General features: G+C 43.3%; 1 protein-coding gene across 2 annotated transcripts in view; it reads right to left on the reverse strand.

Moving 5' to 3' along the window:
* MYOCD (myocardin) overlaps positions 1 to 21311 on the reverse strand; it is a 91001-nt gene that overhangs the window by 42467 nt on the left and 27223 nt on the right. For both annotated transcript variants that reach the window (XM_029212101.1, XM_029212102.1), the window contains exons 2-4: positions 13433 to 13498; positions 3543 to 3598; positions 2065 to 2140 (exon numbers count right to left, since the gene is read on the reverse strand). In XM_029212101.1, coding sequence (XP_029067934.1) covers positions 2065 to 2140; positions 3543 to 3598; positions 13433 to 13498 — 198 coding nt within the window. The remainder of the gene's footprint in view (positions 1 to 2064; positions 2141 to 3542; positions 3599 to 13432; positions 13499 to 21311) is intronic.

A 21311-nucleotide genomic window follows, 5' to 3' on the forward strand; every position in this document is an offset into this window, starting at 1 on the left:
GCGGAGCACAGGCTCTGGACGCGCAGGCCCAGCGGCCATGGCTCACGGGCCCAGCCGCTCCGCGGCATGCGGGATCCTCCCGGACCAGGGCACGAACCCACGTCCTCTGCATTGGCAGGCAGACCCTCAACCACTGCGCCACCAGGGAAGCCCTAAACAGGGATTTTTAAAAATTGAATTTATCCAACAGGCAGTTTCTCATCTTTGGGACAGTGGGAAAGGTCACTGACAAGCCCTGAATCACCACTCTATTCCTCTTTGGGTGAGGCCCTGACTGACCTCTGTGCAAGAACGTGGAAGAGAATCTTGTGAGCCGGTGGTTGCTATAACGCAGGACTGGAAGTTAGGGTTCCACGAGAGTTTGTAGCTTTCCGCTCAACTCTGCACATTTAGAAGTTGAGACCTTTACGGACGTCCTGGTCCTATTGTTCTATTAATATCCATCTACTAACCCAGGCTTAGTGTCTGGCCGCTGCTCTAGAAATCTCCACACAGGGATGTCTCATGGTTGCAACAGGTCAGACTTGCTTAGAAGCTACATCTGCAAAGCACTCGATGTGGGATGGAGAAAACATCAATATTCCAAACCCCAAAATGGAAGTTTCTAAGCGCAAATCCTCTCCCAACTACCCGTCAGGCCAGTGCAAGGGCTTCTGTTACACCCCCTGCTTCAGGGATCTTTCTGACCCATCCTGCACAGCCATACAGGATTCATCCTCAGAAAACACTCCTTTCTTGCATCCCCTCCAAGATGGTCCTCTCCATCCGTCTCTCGGTCCGGTTTCGCAGGCTCGCCACAAACTGAATCCACCCCCTACATGACCTGAGACGGTTGATGCCCAAACTACCACTCCAGCGAGCCTGGTCCTTTGCCTTCTGCCCCCCGCCCCCCATCTTCCTGAGGTCACCTTTGTACCTTTGCTTACTTTGTTTCCCCGCCCTAACAAAGTCTTCCTGACTCCTGTTCTTACAGCTTCCTTCTGCTTCGACTACCCCCAGCAGTTACAAGCATTGGTCCCTAATCTTATATTGCTATTTCCAAAATCAGACCATGAACCCTTGGAGGGCAAGGGTCATTTATAATCTAGCAGATCCTTGGTGCACCAGGGGGCCAATTTCCAGTTTCTGTGGGGGGGAAGGGTGGGTTTCATGGGAACCAACAGAGACTAAACTTGGGGTTTCTGTGGTTCATAGCCTGATATTTTAATTCAAGACTGGCCTGATACGACAGATAATGCTTTCTTGATTATAATATTATACATACGTACTGTTGTAAGTATGGAAAACGCTACAAAATTATGCAAAAGAAGTGAAAGCATTAGGAAACTTCCCACTTAGGGTCAACTGTTTTTAATAACTGGGCATCTTTCTTAATTACTTATACAGTATTTATTGGTAAGTCTGTATTTCTTCATCATAGAATCTGACTGTAAATACAATTTATGTATATATTTTTGCCTCCCTGATTTTGACTGTAAATATAGTTTTGTTTTCTGGTCTCCTCACTAAACATCATTTTGTAAGCCTTTTCTCATTAAAACATGATTCTTCTAAAGCCTCATTTGTGGTAGCTGCAAGTTATTCAATCACACGGATGGTGCATAATTTATTCAGCCTCTCTACTATTTTTTGACGTTCCACTGATTTCAATGTGTCACTATTTAAAGTAATTACATGATAAACATCATTGTACATAAATCTTTGTATGTCTGATTATTATTTCTTTGATACAATACTAGACATTTATTACTGGTATGAAGGATGGACATTTTAAAGGAAGTTGATAGATGTTGGACACTCCCTATGTGCTCAGAGAAAATTGGGAGGTGGCACAGCTCAGAATGAACGCCAAGTCTGGTACTTCTTGGCCACTATATGGCTTCCCAATTTGACCATCTACATGGCCTCAAATGACTAGATGAGAGCTCAAAACCACCACTTTGGAATGGCAGGGGACTCTTTCTAAGGGGAGTTAGCAATTGTGCAGAGACAAAGGACCCTGGAAAATGGCCCACGCTCCATTCCCACTGATGGGCCCCAGTTTATGACTTTGGGCAACCTTACCTTGGAGTATGTGCATTTTCACCACGTCTGCACGGTCGGACCTGTTTCTGACCTTGTGCTTCAGGGTGTCTTCAGCCTGTTAGACACAAACACAGAATGAATTCTGCTATCAACCTCATACACTTGAGTCACCTAGTTTTAACTCTAGAAGAAACCCCTTTTCTCTCAAAGGGAAAAAGTCTCTTTTTGTTTGTTTTTTGTTTGACAAATGCAACATGCAAATATCTCTGTTCCCCTACGTCTTGATGAAGGAGGGCTCACAAAAACCTCTAATAATTTTAGGATGGAAAAATAAGATAAAGAGGCCAGGCAGGTACCTAATTATAAAATATTAATAAAACTGTCATGATGCTACGCTGCTTTTGCATGAGAGCCAATCGTATTCCATTGCCTCTTAAAAGAGTCAGAAATTAACTAGAGTCAGAGATGAAATGTAACCTCAGTCCGTCCAGTATAACGTGACAACATGTGCCCCCCTCCTGTTTTGCCCTTGATCTCTCTCTCAAGACGTGAAAATGTAAATCCTGCAGACCGAGACCCACTGTAAGCTGGGAGGACACTTAGAGATGAGCTATTTACTGAGTCTCATGGCTTCCTTGATGAGGGAGCTGTCTGTAGGGATGGCGTTGGCTGTGGCAGGGCCACAGCTGGACCTCAGGGCTCTGATTTCTAGTTCTGGGTTTTTATCCCACTATCCTGAATCTCTTAATTGGCCCCCAAGAGGAGTCTGGGGATCACTCCAGTTCTGATGAAAGACAATTATTCTCCAGGCAGTAGGAACCCCAGCCTCTCACGAGCGACTCTGAAGAGTCCCAGGGCTCTGCTCCTTCTTCCAGCCCCTCCCCTCACTAGTTGCCAGGCTAAGACGTCCCAGGAGAAAGATACCTAATGGCCTTTCCTTCTACGTACACTGCTCATGCTTGCTCAATAGCACTTACTGCATTGATAAATTCAAGTTGCAGAGATTTGCTCCGGAGGTACAGAATATACACCGATTTCCCCCCTTCAAATGCTAAAAGAAAGAGAAATAAATAGAATTCCTTTTGCCTTTAAATAGCCATGAATAAGCTCTGTATCTGCAGGCCCTACCCTACCACTGAATTGGATTTAAAATAATCTGATTGTTGCTGAGAAAAGCCTGTCACGAAAGAGAGGGCAGCTTGCCGACACACCTTACCTCCCTGTTTCATGTCTCTCTGACCCCCGCCGCATCCTTGCAGGGATACCCCCCGACATCAGAAAGATGGGGGACATTTTCTTAAAGCTACTAAACAGTAGCTTCAAAGCCAATACTATTGATCCCATTTCCACAGTTTTCAGTTTCTAGGAGGAAGATTCCGCATGGTGTGCGGGGAGGGGACCAGCAAATCGGTTGAGTTTGCAGGAGAAATTCTACCCGCTTTCCCCCAAGCTTAGCATTCAGAGATCCAGAGGCTGGAGCCTGAGTTCAGGAAGGTGGGAAGTTTGCAAACAGTTACCTTGCCACTATCCAAACGTTTTCTTTGCTCATGGAATTCAGGTGGGCTTTTCAGGGCTGAAACAGAAAGACACAGACGTGAGCAGAGAGGGCTTGGGGCCGGGAGCGGCGTCGCAGTGCTTGCCGGTGTGCTTGCCGAGCGGTGCACAGTGGAGATGTGATGGACATGTGATGGCCTTCATCAGGCCACAAGCAATGGAAGAGGAAAGGCCTGGAGGTCACCAGCTTCCCTGCAGCCGGAGAATCCAGAGGAAGGCGGACGTCAGCCTCAAACAAGAGGAGCAGCAGAGACAGAATACGCGACAGGAAGAGAAGTGGCAGAGCTACAGGGCATTCCAAGATGCTGAGGAGGGACAGGCCTGGGGGAGGAGACCAGGCAATGCTCTAGCTTTAGGGGAGACTGGGGTGACTACCACCCTCTTTGACTTCGCTCTGCCCTTGAGTGCGCAAGTCTGGGTGGAGACTGCAGTCTGTGGAGGAACCTCGTCCCACGTTGCAGGAGGGGACTTGTCCTTTGGGTCAGGGAGTTGGCTGGTGGGGTAGGAACATGCAACCAAAGGGCAGTGAGTGAGAAGCACAGAATCAGACTCTGAGGGCTGGAAGGGACCTTGGAGATGGTGAAATACAGCTCCAAGCCTGAGCGGAATGGGGAAACGGAGGCCCACGGAACAGGACTGCCTCGCCCAGGGTCACACAGGTAGGGCTAGGAGCCTAGGTCTTCTGAAAACCTAACTTCTTTCAGGGTGTGATGCTCAAAATACTAACAACCAGTAGACAGGGCACTGGTCCCTCACAGCTCACAGTAGCCGGAAACAACCTGGACCGAACGCCAGCCTCCCTTCTTTCCAAGACCCACTGCTCCCCTTCCCAGCTCCCAGCAACTCCTCAGGACGATGCACTGAACTTTTGACTTTGCAAAGCAGTAGAACATCGTTCAGCAAAATTCTACCTTTTTACTGGTTTTCCTGACCCCCTGGAACAATTGCAACCAGAAGCCATAAAGGACCACCTTTCATCAGAAGTGATGAGGCGGTTCAGAGGTTAGAGAATTACATCAGATGGTTTTCTGGATAGTAGGTCTGGACAAGTGGGCGAATCACGTGATCCAGATTTCTAATATTCACTCCCACAGATGTCAACTCTCAAGCGGCAGGCAAGAAAATATTCTTCCAAACCTTGGCTGGCATAAAAAAAAATTGGATTTCTAGCCAGATGGGCACTTGGGGCTGTGTGTGTGTGTGAATGTGTGTGTGTGTGCATATGCGTGAGCGTGTGTGCCTCATTCAGCCTTAAGACCATGCCGAATTTGAGCCCAGCTCTCAGACGGGCTTGCTGGACAGCAGGCAGACTCCACTGTGGTCCTGGCAACTGATGGACCACGTTATCCTCTACTGAGGATGCTGCCTGGGAAGCTACTAAGGCATGTCTAAGTCTTCCTGTCTCACCCCGACATCTGCAATGTTGACCAAAGGAACGCACAGAGTAGTCCCAGCTGGCTGCCTCGTGCCAAGGAGAATGGACAAGCACACTGTTCTCGATCTGACCAGAGACTAAGAGGCTTCCTTCCTTATAGGAAAAAAAGAATCGCCCGTTGCTTGACTATCATATTTCCCATGGATCTAACAGCCCCAGTTTCTCTTTGCTGCTTTTCACGCTTAAAATGAGCCTCTCTGCCAACCCTGTCCTTTTCAATGGCCGCTTTCCCCCTCCCTGTCTCCTCACTCAGTGGCTCCGAGGAATCATCTGGGAAACTGTGCAGGCCTGCCGCGTTGCTCACGCATTTTCTCTGATTTGGGTCTGACCCTCATCCTGGGTCAGGAGGCTTGCTGTTATTTGCACTTGATCACACTTGCAATTTATATTGATGGAGTTTTGAAACCATCTCCCATTTCCCCAGGCAACTAGAATCTGCCTGAAGTCCAGTGGGCCCTGGTGAGTCTGTACAATCTGAACCCATAGGTCTGCACCTCTGTCCGACAGTCTGGTTGTCACCTAAGTGGGTATTATATATTGGTGCGGCTTAATCTCTTCCATAATCCAGAAAAGGAACTGATCTCAGTGTGGCCTTATTAAGTGGTTAAAAAGAGCAACACAGCCTTTGCCTTAAGAAGCAACCCTAAGGGAACAGCATGAATCTATCTTGAGATCGCTCTTACATTCCAAACTCAATTGGTTTTAATTGGGCTTAGGACTTAGGGGCAGTTCATCTGGTTCTCTTATCCCTGAGGCTTTTCAATTCTTATTTGCGGAACTTATTAATTCTTCTATGAAACACTGCATTTCCTGTATCTTAGCTTACAGAGCTATAAATCATCACTTCTTGGTGTTAACTATTCCCCTGTGAAATGATTGTGCAGTCCAGTTCTCCAGGGCCAGGAGCACAAAGGTCTTCTGGGATCTTCTGCCCCAGGGTGGGAGAGGCTACGCCCATTTAGCCAGAACTTGGGAAGGAAGCTAAAAAATCCACACACTGCGTTTTACCCCACGCTCTTCTTTTCAGGGCTTAAGGGGTGTTACGTGGGGCACCATTTGGCCGGCCATGGGCCCTGTGATTGACATTTGCCTTCTCTGTGATTCCAGAGAATGTGGGTTTTAGCCACCTCCCCTGAGGGCCAGCGAAAGCCATAATGCACCCCCTATCCCAGCTGACTTTTTGGAAGAAAGGACCTCCTTTGCTGCCAGCCCTGGGAGTATCCAATGGCAAAATTTTGTATTTAAGGGACGTTGACATTTAGGACTGAAAAGGAATTTGGATTTCTAAATTAAAAAAAATAATAAGTCAATGTGATCTCAAATTAAAATACGGTTGTAAATTCAGTCAACCCCACATCTAACTCATTCCGCCTGGAGGAAGATGAATCGCTTCTCACAGGGGAATTCATGTTCTCGCCGCGGCGTTTAGTTAGGGGCTGTTCCTATTTCTGTCCCCGCGGCTCCAGCTAATTTGGGTCAGCTGTGTGTATAAACATTTGCTTACTTAGAGCTCAGGAAAAGATCCCAAGATAAGAACAGGCCTCCTGCGGTCCCCTGCTGCTAACCTCCTGCTTCCAGCAGGAGCCCAGCAAAAGGAGAAAACAGGCTGCAAGGCCGTGGACCATCCGTCAGGGAGAGGGGCCTGGCTCTCACAGAGGAGGGGCCTGGGGCTGGTAGCAGCTCTGGTGGCAGAGGCAGGGCCTGCCTTCTCTCCCAGGGCCGCTCACTGCCAGGCTTGCAGGGGAGAACCCGGCTCCACTGGTATACGGATAAGGACCAAGAGGCGGCACCAAAGAGGCCGCATCTTGGGCAACAGATGGAGCAACGGTTCTGAGAGTGTGGCCCCTGCACCAGTGTCTCCAGCAGCACTGGAAACTTGTTAATAATACGAATGTCCAGGCCTACAGAACCCAAAGCTCAGGCGGGCCGTAGAGGGACGGAGGGGTCTGTGTTGGAACACGCCCTCTGGGAGGTCCTGGCGCCCCGACGTTTACAAGGCCAGTGGCTGCTGATCTAGAGTCCTTGGGAAACTGAGAGTTCAAAAAGTGGGGAGTGACGTCTAGGACTGATTTCTCAGTATTTCGGAAAAGCGTGCGTTTGCCCAGAGAAAGCCTGCTTAGTTCAATGAAACTGCCGCTTCTCATACTTGCTGTCTCGAATCTGAGTAACTTGGGTTAGAACTGGTTGTTCTCATCAAGAAGCACGGGCTGGTAAGCTTATATGCCACTAATTAAAGACAGATATATGGATTAATAATTCACGTATGTAGGGTTCTTTGGGAGGAAGACAAAACTAATTCAAACGCAAGACCTATGGCAGTAATGGGTATAGTTTAGAAAGTGACTAAAATTTTGGGAGCCTTCCCTGCGGGCTCTGTCCTTGCATTGCCATCTATTTTTGGTACAGCCTTGAACACGTCTGATAGGTTTCCTGTGTTCTCAGTTTCCCACTTACAAAATGCATCTAGTAGTACCTGTTCTCTCTTGACTCTGCTTTTAAGGACAAGTTGGACCACGAGTATTTTTTTTTTCCCAAACAAATGGGATCCATGCTATGGGTGTGATAATGCTTTGGAAATTGTCTTAACTCTTTAGGTAGGCAACAGATTGCCTATTCGGTACCCAAAGAATGGCCTTAGGGGTCTAAAAAGAGTGCATTTTCCCTACGGAGCTCTGTAATATTTAAGGCCTGGCTTGCACACTTGGAGAATTTAATGCATCACACATGAATACTTTGGAATTTCGCAGAAGGGTTCAAAGACAAATTCAAAGGGTGCCTGTCATCCCTGGTTTACTAGTTTCTAAGGAGCAAGGAACTAGAAGATCGAAGGAAAGAGGGAGGGAAATAAAGAAGTGAGGATTTTAGACCCAAATGGGCTTGGCATGAAAATCCAGGGCGCCTTTTTTTTTTTTTTTTTCCTCTCTCTGAGTTTGAGATGTTAGAAGGAAGGGGAGAGGGACAGATGAAACCCTTGTGCCGTGTTCTGCTCAAACAGCCAACAGTGTGTGGTACGTAGGGTGCTGTGGGGAGAAGCCAAGTCAGATGGAGGCACTGAGGAAGGGAAGGAAGACTTTGCGCCCCGTCAACGTCTCAAGACTATCAGGAAGCTGCATGTGCTGTGGGTAGAGGGATTGCCCCGTCTTTCTTCTTGCTATGCAGGAGGATCACAGAGTTCAGGGATTTACCAGGGCTTTGCAGTAAGTATGCAGCTGCTTGAGGCTTGGATTAGTCTGCAAAACAAATAAAGGCAGCACCATTCACAGACAGCTCATCGCATCCTTCCATTCATTGACGTCGATCAGACCATGGAACCAGGCTGCCCAGAAACTTCTTTCTGGCCAGCGGTGCTTTCTCTGAGTCTCTGGGGAGAAGTCGCAGCCTCTCTGGGCCCCTGGGCCTCTGTAATCCACTTCAGTTGTCTAATCTCGTTTTCTATATTCCCGGAGAGTAAACTCAATGTTCCCTCCTCTCTCCCCTGGGTTCATACAGATGAGCCCCACTGTAGCAGCAGAAGGAAAGGGAGAGAAAGTCATCCATTTCCTTCAATTCTCCCAGAAACTCACTCCGTGTAGCGGTGGGACATTATCCAATATTATTAATGGGGATAACTAAGCAGGAGCGATTTGGGGAACCTTCTGGACTGTAGGCTCTTTGAAACAGAATTCATGTCTGACTCCTCTGTGTTCCATAAGGCCTTCCTCCCAGCAGATGGTCGAAATATTTACTGAATTGCTCTATGACCATTGTTTTCTTTTTTTTTTTTTTTGCATTGAAAACTCAGAGCTGATCGTCTTTCTGCACTAAGGCTTCTGAAATGGTTGGAATAAAATGGTATTTAAGATTCAACCCAGAAGAGTGATGCCCAGAGAAAAGAAGATAGTGGGGAAAATCTGCCTGAGAAATAATGAACAGATCTGAGCCCCATCCATAGGTCTCCAGAGGACGAGCCTGGGCTCTATCTCAAAGGCAAGAGAAAATAAGAGAACCTTGATGTCCTCTTGCAGCCCTGAGCCTGGCAGGGAGGGGTGGCAAAGCCATCCCTTTGAACTCTAGTTGATGGTGACAAGCAGGCAATTTGAAATCTCCGTTTTGAGATTCAGAGGTAGGATTTTGGAGAGGAGTCCAAACAATATATTCTTAAAGTAATGTTTCTACATTAATGTTGAGAGGCTATTTCACTCAGATTTCACGACTCTTTGGAAAATGTGAATTCCGCCACTGATACTCTAAACGTGAAAACAATCTTAGAAGCCAACCTGGGCCCATGCTTCTGGCCCGAGAACGCTTTCCCACTGTTTAAAGTTGTTCAAGGGGCCGTGTGCCTTCCTTGACTAAATTCAAGGAAAAATGCCTTTAGGTGCATTCAAAGCACCGGAAGGGGAAAATCCTAAACCTATAATACATACAAGTAAGATATGAGTACATGCTTAAGAGAGGTGGGGAAGGGCGATTATAAAAGAGACTTTGATTCTCTGATTGCTGTGGCCTGTTGTTTACTCATCAACCACTTTGAAACCTGCAGGATGCAAAGCCCATGAAGGAGGAAGAAATTCAATTCAATCCACGTGGACCAGTTTCACTAGTCTACTGAAAATCACCCATGGTCCCACTGGAGTCAGTGGGGGAGAAACCTTCTACTTAATCATCAATTTGGTGTGCATCTGAAATGAGACCAGCCACAGAGCAAGCTCAGTGGAATTTTCCATTCACTCTTGGTCATGGTGAGACATAGATTACAACGTAGAACCCAAAGCCATTTCATTAAAACCATGGGCTTTTCCTTGGCATTTTCACATATACATGTTTTTATTTTGCCAAATTCCAACTGAATTTTTCTGGCCACAAAATGCTTGATGATAGAAACTTAAGGAAGTGCTTTTACAGTTCCAGTGATTTCTTTTGAATATCTGAGTCAAGAGCCCTATACCAGGATCAGGAGACACGGGTTCTGGCCTCAGCTCTGCCGCACTAGGAGAGGACTGCACTTTTTTTTGCAATGGACAATGCCCTTGGGATTTAAACTAATGTACAGCTCATGACTAATTCTGTCCAAGGAGACCAGGCGTTTCCACTGACCAGCTAAAAACTGCAGAGCCATCCGATAACGCCATAAGGACAATGGACAATTCACTTGGCCATAAGCTTTCCATTTAGGCAGTTATGACAAGTTTGAAAATTCAGGGGAAGCACTGCAATTATTTCCAATGTATGGATAACGTGAGATCGTGTTACTAATTTTATTGTGCGTGCATTTAAAGTCTCACAGTTCAGGTTTGTAAGTAGGACCACACTGGGCCCTGGTTTTGGGATGTTTGAAAAGCCGCCTAGGCCTCTCCAATCTCGGTTTCATGGAGGTTAAAGACAATGAGACGTGGACTAGGGAAGGGATTTTCAAACTCTGTTTGAAGACGACCAGCGCTCTGGGGAGGATAATCAGGGTCATCTAGGAGGGATGAGGGGAGCCAGGTGAATGGGACAGAGGACCCCGACCCTGTTCCAGTCAGTGTATATATATATATTTTTTCCATAAATTTAAAATTTTTATTTATTTATTTATTTTTGGCTGCATTGGGGTCTTCGTTGCTGTGCACGGGGTTTCTCTAGTTGCGGCGAGCGGGGGCTACTCTTCATTGCGGTGTGTGGGCTTCTCATTGCGGTGGCTTCTCCTGCTGCAGAGCACGGGCTCTAGGCGTGCGGGCTTCAGGAGTTGTGGCTCGCGGACTCAGTAGTTGTGGCTCACGGGCTCAGTAGTTGTGGCACATGGGCTTAGTTGCTCTGTGGCATGTGGGATCTTCCCGGACCAGGGCTTGAACCCGTGTCCCCTGCCCTTGGCAGGCGGATTCTCAACCACTGCGCCACCAGGGGAGTATATATATATATATACACAGACACAATATCTTTAACTATTAAAAAACATTGAAAATCAGTAAATTAGATGATCTCCAATGACTACCGGCTTTGCTTCCCTCCATTCTACCCCCTTCCTTCCTCCTTTCCTCTTTCCTTCCACTTCAAAAAATTCAAATGATAGAACGAAGACATAAAGAGCCCTCTTGTAGAACATAACTAGTTTCACCCTGACTCATACTATCTGTGTCTCTTGTCACCTTTTCCCCTGAAATCTCGAGTCTCCGTGAAGGACGGTCCCGCTCACTGTGGCCCCCCACAGCACCTGGCACACCACCCTGCAGAGAGTCGAGTTCATCATGAAATGTGTTGAGTTTGATTGAGTTGAAAGGACCCTGAGACTGTGGGCTCCTGTTCCTTTCTCTGGAGCGGCTGCTTTTACACACATGCCCCCGGGGGCACTGAGTAAACAGACTGCATGTTTCATGTCTGGGTTGATGAGGCTACCATCTCGGCCCTCAGCCTCTCAGCAGGTGCAGAGGCTCGTCTGGGTCTGGCTTCCCCAGAAGCACTAAGTCATCGAGGTCTAGGGGCTGGGCCTGCAGGGTGCACCTGCTGCGGCTCTGACATTTTTCCATAGCAGAATCAACACCCTTGGGAAGCCTGGAGAGGAGATGGCTAAAGAGTAAGGAAAACTGACGGTGCTTAATCAACCCTTCTCATTTTGCTGAATTAAAAAGAAATATCATTGCATTACTCTTAGGACTTTCCCCCAGCAATTATCTTAATCATACAATGGGCTATGGATGCAAAATTTCTGTCAAGCAGTATTTCGTTAATATGTACACTATTTGATTCTGAAAATCCTGGAGAACAAAATATTATATCTTCATTGGATTCGACTCTACAAATGGACGTTCAGTTTGCATGACTTACATAAGGGTGTTATGTAAAAATGTATCATCGGGTTCATTCCTATTTTTATTAGGTGTTTCACTGACTCCCTGAAATTTAACCCCGGCAACCTAAAAACAAAAGTTTATTCTCATCCAAAAGCCAGCTGCAAGACCCAGGCTTGGATTATTTAAGCACGTAGGTTAAACTTTAAATCAGCTGTGAACAGCTTGAGGGGATGCAAGGGTACCAGGCCTCCCTACTCCAATTGCCTTTCCAGAATTAAGGGAAAGAAACACCCGTGAAGGAACAGATTATTTTAATCCCACTGAAACTGATGTGCTCATCTTATATTTGAGGGCACGTGGCAGAGACTGTGGTCTACTGAGAGGATCCTGGTGGATCTACACTTGTCTACACTCCATTCTTAGTGAATCGTTCTTCTAGACGCGGTTAAACAAATTCGATTCTACGTGTCTGCCACAGGATTCTGAAAAAGACTGGCCTGCTCACGTTGGAGTGCGAACGTATTTATCTGTCTTGAAGTCTGCAGACTCTTGGTCTTTCCTGGGTTTTAGCACCTGCCCTGCTGGGCTGACTGAGATGAAACAGGCCACACAGACTTGTACCTTTGGTTTCTCTTCCTAACTGTGCATTTTATTGAAGCAGCCTTTCAACTGCAAGGTGAGATCTTTCTTCTGTGCTTTAGCAAACCTCTATAAAAGTTGTTCTGCCATAAGGTCACCTGCTGTTTATTCTTTGTAGGGCTTAGCCATGAACAAAGAACTTCACCTGAATTACCAAAGGAAAGGGGCTTAAATATTCTTAGTTCTGTTCTGGTTCTGAAGCATGGACAACACTTAAATTGTTTGGACCTTGGATCACAGGGCACCAAGGTTACTACCTGCAGGACATTCAATCAAGGGGCACATGCTTGCTTGTTGCATGCTTAACCCTGAAGCCACAGTCATGACAAGGACCTGGATTTCTGCAGGAGTCATTACGGATACTGACTTTTAAATTTTGCTGGGGTGAGAAGTTAGAAAGTGTCACCTAAAGGAGCCTACATGGTGATTCCATTTCTCCAGTACTTTTCCTGTTTCTATAGCTAACCAAAAGTTAGCTTCCATTGCTAAACTGGCAGGAAATTTCAAACGTATCTTCTAAAAGATATGATAATCCTTCTTCTTTGACCCAAATGATGGCCAGTAATTCAATGTTATACCATTTACACTAGAATGGTATTGCCGCTCATTATTCCAGAAAGGAAGCGCTGGACAATATTCAATTACTTGTGGACTCAGGTACCCAAACAGAAGTGAAACCGAGGAGGTGAGAAAAAGATGATGTGATTGATGCTTCCGGAAAGAAGAGTGATTAGATCCAATTCTAAAAGTAGGAGAGAGGGATGGATGCCCACAGAATTGTGTTTGTCCTGTAAACAAACCACCACATTAGAATTTTAGGTACAACCTATATGATTAAAGGGAAGCCCTTACAGGTGAGTAGCATTTGGGGCTAAGCCTCCAAGGTCTGGGATTCCTGCTGATACAGAGTCTGTGAGGATCTGGGGAGACTGATCCATGGAATTAGACTATGACCTCTGAGGTGCTTTCCAGCTCTCGAGCTGCATGGTCCCATGGTACAGATCAGTCAATAAGAGATGCAGCTACTCACGTGGTATGATGCCTTGGTTAGCCAGCTGTTCTTGGGTCCTTCTCTGTTGAAGCCGTAACTGTAAAACTTAGAAAAGCAAGTGTTAGTTTGTGAGTTGGGCTAAGACTGATTGCAATCACTTCTATTTGCCTTGTACTTTTTTTTTTTTTTTTTTTGCATCACTCTTCTTGCATTATTTCTAGAACAGTTCTGAAAGTCTGCGTGAAGGACACTTGCGTGTTTGTTGTAGACGTGGAGAAGGAAGGATGAGAGAAGCTGAGGGGGTTGCAGGGTTTTGCAGCAAGTGGGTAACAGCCAGAGACTAGAAGACTTGTCTCCTCTGTGAAGTGAATGTTACTTTCACAGCACCATGCTCTGTCTTCCCCTGCTATACCACCTGGGAGGTGAATACCATCAAACACTGCTGGGAACTCGGCCATGATTTCAAAAGAGGAGACGGAGTAAAGGAAGCTTGGCCTCTCCAGTCTCACCTGGGTTCAAATCCCATCTCTAGCCCCTTCCTATGTGGGTAACTCTGGGCAAGTTGTTCAACGTCTCTGACCCTCAGAGTGTTTTCATTTGTAACTGGGAACAATGCCTGCCTTACAGGATTGTTATATAGTTTGATTAAACTGTGTATATGCAGAGTGCTTAGCAGGGTGCCTGGCACCTAAGTCATCAATAAATGGTAGTATTCTGGGAGTTTAGAATCCCATCAGAGAAGGGCTATTGGAGTAATGCTTTACTTAGAAAAATTAAAACATTGTAATCTGTCCAAACTATAAATTATAAAACTTTGTTACTATCCCTAGCATATTATTTATGATTTTCTCATTCTCTTCACCCCTTTCCTCCTAAAAAAATATCCATCATCTTTGGACGTTTACAATTTCTCAGGGAGATTCTGAGTTCACCATCTTGGTTCCCGGGTTTAAGTTGCTCAGAATAAGAACAGAAAGAGCAGAAATTTTCAAGGAGAGGGATTGGTTTAATCACCTTATAATGAAAAGAGAGAATAAGCATTGATTTTATGAAGATAAAATTAGAATGGAGAGAAGAGAAGCAAAGATGAAAAGGATACATGGGCTGACGTTCAAGTTTATTTAGTATTTCAGAGTGAGGCTTCAGAGCAAATGCAGTCATAAGATACGCTGACAGAGTAATGGAGAAAGACAATTTTAAAAAGTGTTGCTGTGGGTTTTGAAATTGGCTTCTCACCAAACTTCTCTGGGAGAGACCAATGTTGCTGAAATACTTTTAATTACTTTTGGTGGCTAGACTGTGCTTCAATGAATAGCCTCATATGACTCCATCTTAGGACTGGACAACAAAGAGGACTAAATTATTTTACTTTGTGGATAAATGAAAACAACACGAGTGTTTATTATTCAAGCCCTCCTTCAGACCAACCCTCTTACTGATAAAAACCATAAACTCTGAACATAATGTGAAAAATAACTACGTGAGGATTCTGAATAGTGACAAAATCAGGCAGACTGTAGGGAGGAGTTGAAACTTGGAGAGGTGACTTACATGCAGGTGAGTTTCTCATTTTGGGGTGGGAGGCTTTGCCTTGAGGGTGGCCTGTAGTCATGAAGTGGCAAGTCATAGGTAGTTAAAACTCCAATAGAAAACCTGCTCATCTTTCTGGCCAGAGGAATCAGGAAAAGGTGCCCAGACAACCAAGGCTGCCCACCAGGGCATCAGGGGGGAAATCAGCAAGGGAGGGAGCTGGAGAAGGAAGGGGTTCCCTAATTCCATGTGTGAATCTCTGCAAGTTTCAGGTTGATCCACTAATGATGTTTCCATGGGGCAGATTCAAAGCAGCAAAGCAAAGGTTTAAAATTAAACTGGAATTTGAACATCTGTGCACACAGGCAAGAGAGAGCTTAAAGTGGGACTCTACCTGGGTTAACTGTGTGCTAAAACAAAAACATCAGCATTCTCCTGAGGACCGTAGGAGTCTATGTATAAGATTCACAATGTCCAGGATGCAATGCACAATTACTCTACACACAAAGAATTAGGAAAATGTGACCCACTCTAAATGGAAAAGACAATAATAAGATGCTAACCTTGAGATGACCCAGATGTTGGAATTATCAGACAAGGCCTTTAGCTATTTTCAACTATGCTCAATGAAGTAAAAGAAAACATACTTGAAATGAATGTAAAGACAGGAAGTCTCACCAAGAAAACAGAACACATAAAAAGGAGTCAAATGGAAATACAAAACTTAACAGTAGAATATCTGAAATAAAAAATTCACCAAAAGGCCTGAAAAGAGAATGAATATTAGAGTAATTAATCGGTATACTTGAACACAGAGCAAACTGAAGAAGAGAGAGGGAAATGATGGAAAAAGTGGACAGAGCCTCTGGTACCTGGGCCACAATATCAAAAAGTCTAATAACAGCTAATTAGAGTCCTAGAGAGAGAGCAGAAAAATAAATAATTGCCCAAACTCCCTAAATTCGGTGAAAAACAGAAATTTACAGATTCAGAAAGTTCAACAAGCCCCAAACCAGATATAGTCACAGAAAATCACACTTAGATACATCATAATCCAATGGCTGAAAACCAAAGAGAAGGAGAAAATCTTGAAAGTAGCCAGGAAAAACAACACATTACATAAAGGGGAACATTGATTTAAATAATCACAGACTTCTCAGCAGAAATCATGGAGTCCAGAAAATAAAACAAAATGAAAACAAACCTGAAACTGTCAACCCAGAATAGAAAATATCCTCTAGGAATGAAGGTGAAATAAAGATATGTTCAGGTAAAAGGGAAACAGGATAATTTGTTGCCAGCAGACTTTACTACAGTAAGGAAGTAAATTCCTTATTACTTACTACTATGCTTAAGGAAATTCTTCAGGCTGAAGGGGAATGATATCAGAAGGAAACCTGGATATTCAAGAATGATGAAAGCATATCAGAAATGGTAACTACCTGGGTAAATTTTAAAGATTTTTTTTTCTTCTTAAGTTTAAGAAATATATATGTCATATATGTGTGTGTGTGTGTGTGTGTGTGTGTGTGTATAAAACTGTTTAGAGAAAAGTCATATCGTTGTCTGGTGATGTTCTTAAGGCATGTAGACGTAATACAGGTAACAATTATAACATCAAGGGCCCTTTGTGACAGCAAAGGCTATAGGTAGACTTTAGGTAGACACTGTAGGTAGACTATGAAAGGTTAATTATGTATATTCTCATCCTTAGAGCAACTAAAAAAAGATGCCAAGAGGTATAATTTAAAAGAATAAATAGATTAAAATGCAATGTTAAAAAATATTCAAATAATCTAAAACAAGGCAAGAAATGGGGAAAATAGAAACAAAAAGTAGAGGGACAAACAGAAAATGAGTACTAAAGTGGTAATCAATAATTACATTAAATATTAATGGGTTAAACACTCAAAAGGCAGATTATCAGGAGGGATTTTTAAAAAAGCAATATTCAATTATATGCTGTCTACAAGAGACACACTTTATACATAAAGACTCAGATTGGTTAAAAACAAATAGATGGAAAAAAGATACACCATACAAACAGTAATCATAAGAAGGTGGAATGGCTATATCAGTTAATATATACTTTAAGTCAAAGAGTATTAACAGAGATAAAGAAGGGACATTTCATAATTATAAAAAAGACAATTCATCAGGAAGACCTAGCAATTATAAATGGATAGGCATCTAGTAAGAGCTTCAAATTACAGGAAGCAAAAACTGACAGAATTAAAGGGACAGACAATTTCAAAATCATGGTAGATTTTTAAGATCCCTCTCAACACTTGGTAGAACTAGATAAAAAATTACTAATGACATAGAGGATGTGAACAACAATATCAACCATCTTGATTTAATTTATATTTATAGAGCTCTACACCCACTAACTACAGAATAAACATCCTTCTCAAGTGCACATAGTACATTCATCAAGATATACTAGACCACAAAACAAATTTCAATAAACTTAAAAAAAACTGAACTCATATAAAGTATTTCTCTGATCACACTGGAATTAATTAGAAATGGGAACCAATGGGCTATTTAGGAAAATACCAGGTGATAACTTCTAAATAATTCATAGGCCAAAAAATAAATCACGAGGGAAATTACAGATATTTTGAACCGAATGATAATGAATATACAACATACTACAATTTATGGGATGCAGATAAAGCAATGCTTAGAGGGGAACTTAGAGTCTTAAGTGCTTCTGTTAGATTAGGAGAAAGAGTTAAATAATCAATGACCTAAGTTTCTACCTTAGTGAGCTAAAAAAGAAGTATACTCAAAGTAAGGAGAAGGAAGAGAAATAAAGATCAGAGCAGAAATCTTCAAAACAGAAAGCAGACAAGTACCAGAGAAAATTAACAAGCCAAAGGCTGGTTCTTTGCCAAGACAACAAAACTGACAAAGCCTCACCAGACTGACAAAAAAAAAAAAAAAAAAAAGAGAGAGAGAGAAAGGATAAATTTTACCAGTATCAGGAATTACCACCCTAGACACTTGACATTAGAAAGGATAACAGGAAAATATCATTAATAAATTTGTGCCAATAAACTTGACAATTTAGATAAAATTTCTCGAAAACTACAACTTACCAAAATTGATACAGGAAGAACCAGAAATCTGAATATGCTATATTTAATAAATAAATTACACTGATTACCAAAAAGTTCCCCCCTCAAAAAACCCTCCAAGCCCAGACTGTTTTACTAGTAAATTCTATCAAAATATTGTGATTGGAATAAGTGATTTTGCAAGTTCTCCGTCAAATAACTTCCATATTCTATATATTACACCAAAAGTAAGTAAGAATCCTCAATTATTTTGTATTTATCATAGATCCTAATCCAATAAAGGAAAAAGTTTAGAAAGATAACCCATTACTAGTGTCAACCATTTTGAAGCCTGCTTAAGTTCTCTAGATATAAAGCTATTTTGACTTAGACTGACTGCATTAAAGTAATAGAAGTGAATGAAAGAGAAAAATATGAAAACACTTTTGAACAAAAAAATGGAAGAATTTGGTGATATGAATGAAGAGAGAAATATATATATATATCCCCACATGTGGAATCTGACGTATGGGTTGAGGCTAGACTATAACTTTAATTTATTCCAAATAATTGGCAAACTACATATATCTCTGCCATTTATTAAAGAATTTTCCTTTGCTCACTGATTTGTAATGTTGCTTTCATCATTTATTAGAGTTCTAATACAAGCCATGATCTGTTTCTAGGTGCTAAGTTCTAATTTATACTAATTTACACTTCTTATCCTTTTCTCTCCTCTTAGCAGCAAAAGTAGTAAATGTTTTCTGTTTCAAGATGGCAGACGGAGTACACACTGATTGCTATAAATAACAGAAATGATAGTTTAAAAAACCTATACCTTCACAGGGAAAGAAAAAGGGGATTCCTCAGTGGATTGGAACCGTAAGTAATCTCTGAGACATACAATGAATATGGAACTGACTGCATTGGAAAACTCATCCCAAGACATACACAAGTGAGTGACTGAAAGCCATGCCAAGAATCCTCCTTGCCTTGGAGCAGGAGGGAGTCTAAGGCTCAATGTAACAGGATTGTTAATTGGGGTACCAAAGCTAGAGGTCTGCCCCTACTATGTCCTGTACCCCTCCATACACTGGATCGGGCATTGGTTATGTGGGATGAAACTGTCTCCAGGTGGGAGCAGTAAACAAGTCATCTTGGGAGACACAGTGGTGGGCTTCAGACTGTGAAGCAACATGTCTTTTCCCCACAGACTGTGCTCACCTGTGCATCAGACAGTCTGACAGGTATCCACAGGGCATACGTGAGGGTACAATCAAGAATCACCTAATCTGGGAGGAATGTCAGCACCATGAAAGAAAGGCTCCAAACTTCAACAAAACAGTGTGAACAAACGGAGCAGGTATTTCTCAGAGACAGGCAAGATAATTTTCATTAATTAAAAATAAAATAAAATAACCACTTCATACCCATTAGGATGGCTACTGTTAAAAAAAAATGGGAATTAACAAGTGTTGATGAGGATGTGACGAAATTGCACTGCTGCTGAGAACGTAGAATAGTTTAGCTACTATAGAAACCAGTATGGTGGCTCCTCAAAAAATTAAAATAGAACTACCATATGATCCAGCAATCCCACTTCTGAGTATATGTCCAAAAGAAGTGAAAGCAGAGACTAGAAGAGATACTTGTACACCCATGTTCATAGCAGCATTATTCACCGTAACCAAAAGGTGGAAATAACCCAAGTGTCCACCAGTGAATGAATGGACAAACAAAATGTTGTGTAGACATACAGTAGGATATTATTCGGCCTTAACAAGGAAGGAGATTCTGACACATGCTACAATGTCGATGAACCTTGAGGCCATTACGCTGAGTAAAATAAACTAGTCACTAAAGGACAAATACTGCATGATTCCACTGATATGAAGTCCCTAGAGTAGTCAAATTCATAGAGACAGAGAAAACAATGGTGATTGCCAGGGGAGGAGGGGACCAGGCCATGGGGAGTTATTGTTTTAATGAGTATTGAGTTTCAGTTTTGCAAGATGAAAAAGATCTGAAGATGGATGGTGATGATGGTTGTAAAACCATGTGAATGTATTAATACCGCTGACCGTACACTTAAAAACGATTAAACTGTAAATTTTATGTGTGTTTTACTATAATCAGAAAAATAAAATTAAAAAATAAACCAAAGGTCAAAGTATAACTTAGTTCATTAAAATAAACACACTCAAGTGGATGGCTGAATGAATACAGTTAAAAATAAATCAGTAAACGGGATGTCTGAGCCATTCTCTTAGAATGTAACATAGAGGGATAAAGGGTGGATAGCAAAAGCAATCTGAACTCAACGTAGAAACACTGCAAGATACAGAAAGGCTTCCAGGAAAAAAAATACTCATCCCTGAACTAGAGATAACTATTATTAATATTCGATTCATTTACTTGAGGTCCTTTTTCCTGTATGTTTATGTGAGATCACACAGCAAGTTTTCCTCCACCAGCTGCTCTTTTTAGTAATGTATCACAAATACATTCCTAGCCACTGAATACCCTTCAAAAGAGACAATTTTATAAGCTGCATAGTGTTTCATTTTCTGATTATTTCACAAGTGATTGAACGAAATGCCTGTTATTGAATAATGAGTTTGTTTCCCGTATCTTACCATGTAAAACTGAAGCAGACATTTTTTGTCGTTAATTTGGGGCCACGTCCTCAAGATATTACTTTGGGATACACTCTTAGAAGTGGAACTGTTTGCAGGCTTTTGGTCCGTAAAGCAAACAGCTCTCTTGAGGGGTTATTCCGACGTTCTTCTCACTAGCTAAGTAAAGCACGGCAGGGCTGTCCAGCACCCTTGGCTTTGCTGCTCTTATCACTTGGAAGCTGCTGTAATCCTTCTCTCCAGTGAAGCTGGTGGCCTGGTTGCCAGTTCAGTGCTCCAAGCCTACAGGGAGAGGCCAGACGGCCAAGGGCAGGATGATCTTGGCAGTGGCGTTTGTCCCTGGGAGGCTTCTTCTCCAGGTTTGGCAAAGCTCTGATGCTACAGAGGTGGAGACTAAATGACCACATCCCTTTCCATGCCTGCTTCCAGCTGCATGTGGGAGACCCCTGATATTGGGGCAGAAACCGTACCACTACTGGCCTTTCCCTCTGGGCACAGCTGTCCTCAGCTATTGTCTGGCCTCCATCCCTGACTGTCTCTCTGTGCTTTACTGACCAGCACTGCCCTCCCTGCTTTCAGCCTGCTGTGGCCATTTGTGTCCCCAGAGCTCTTGGCAAACCTCCACTGCTTCACTGTAGCTAAAAATACTCTGAGCAGAGGGTTGCTTTTCAGCCCAAGCCTTCCCCCACT

The sequence above is a fragment of the Monodon monoceros genome, unplaced genomic scaffold (assembly GCF_005190385.1).
Source record: "Monodon monoceros isolate NGI ecotype Baffin Bay Population unplaced genomic scaffold, NGI_Narwhal_1 Super_Scaffold_9, whole genome shotgun sequence".
NCBI classification, from domain to species: domain Eukaryota; kingdom Metazoa; phylum Chordata; class Mammalia; order Artiodactyla; family Monodontidae; genus Monodon; species Monodon monoceros.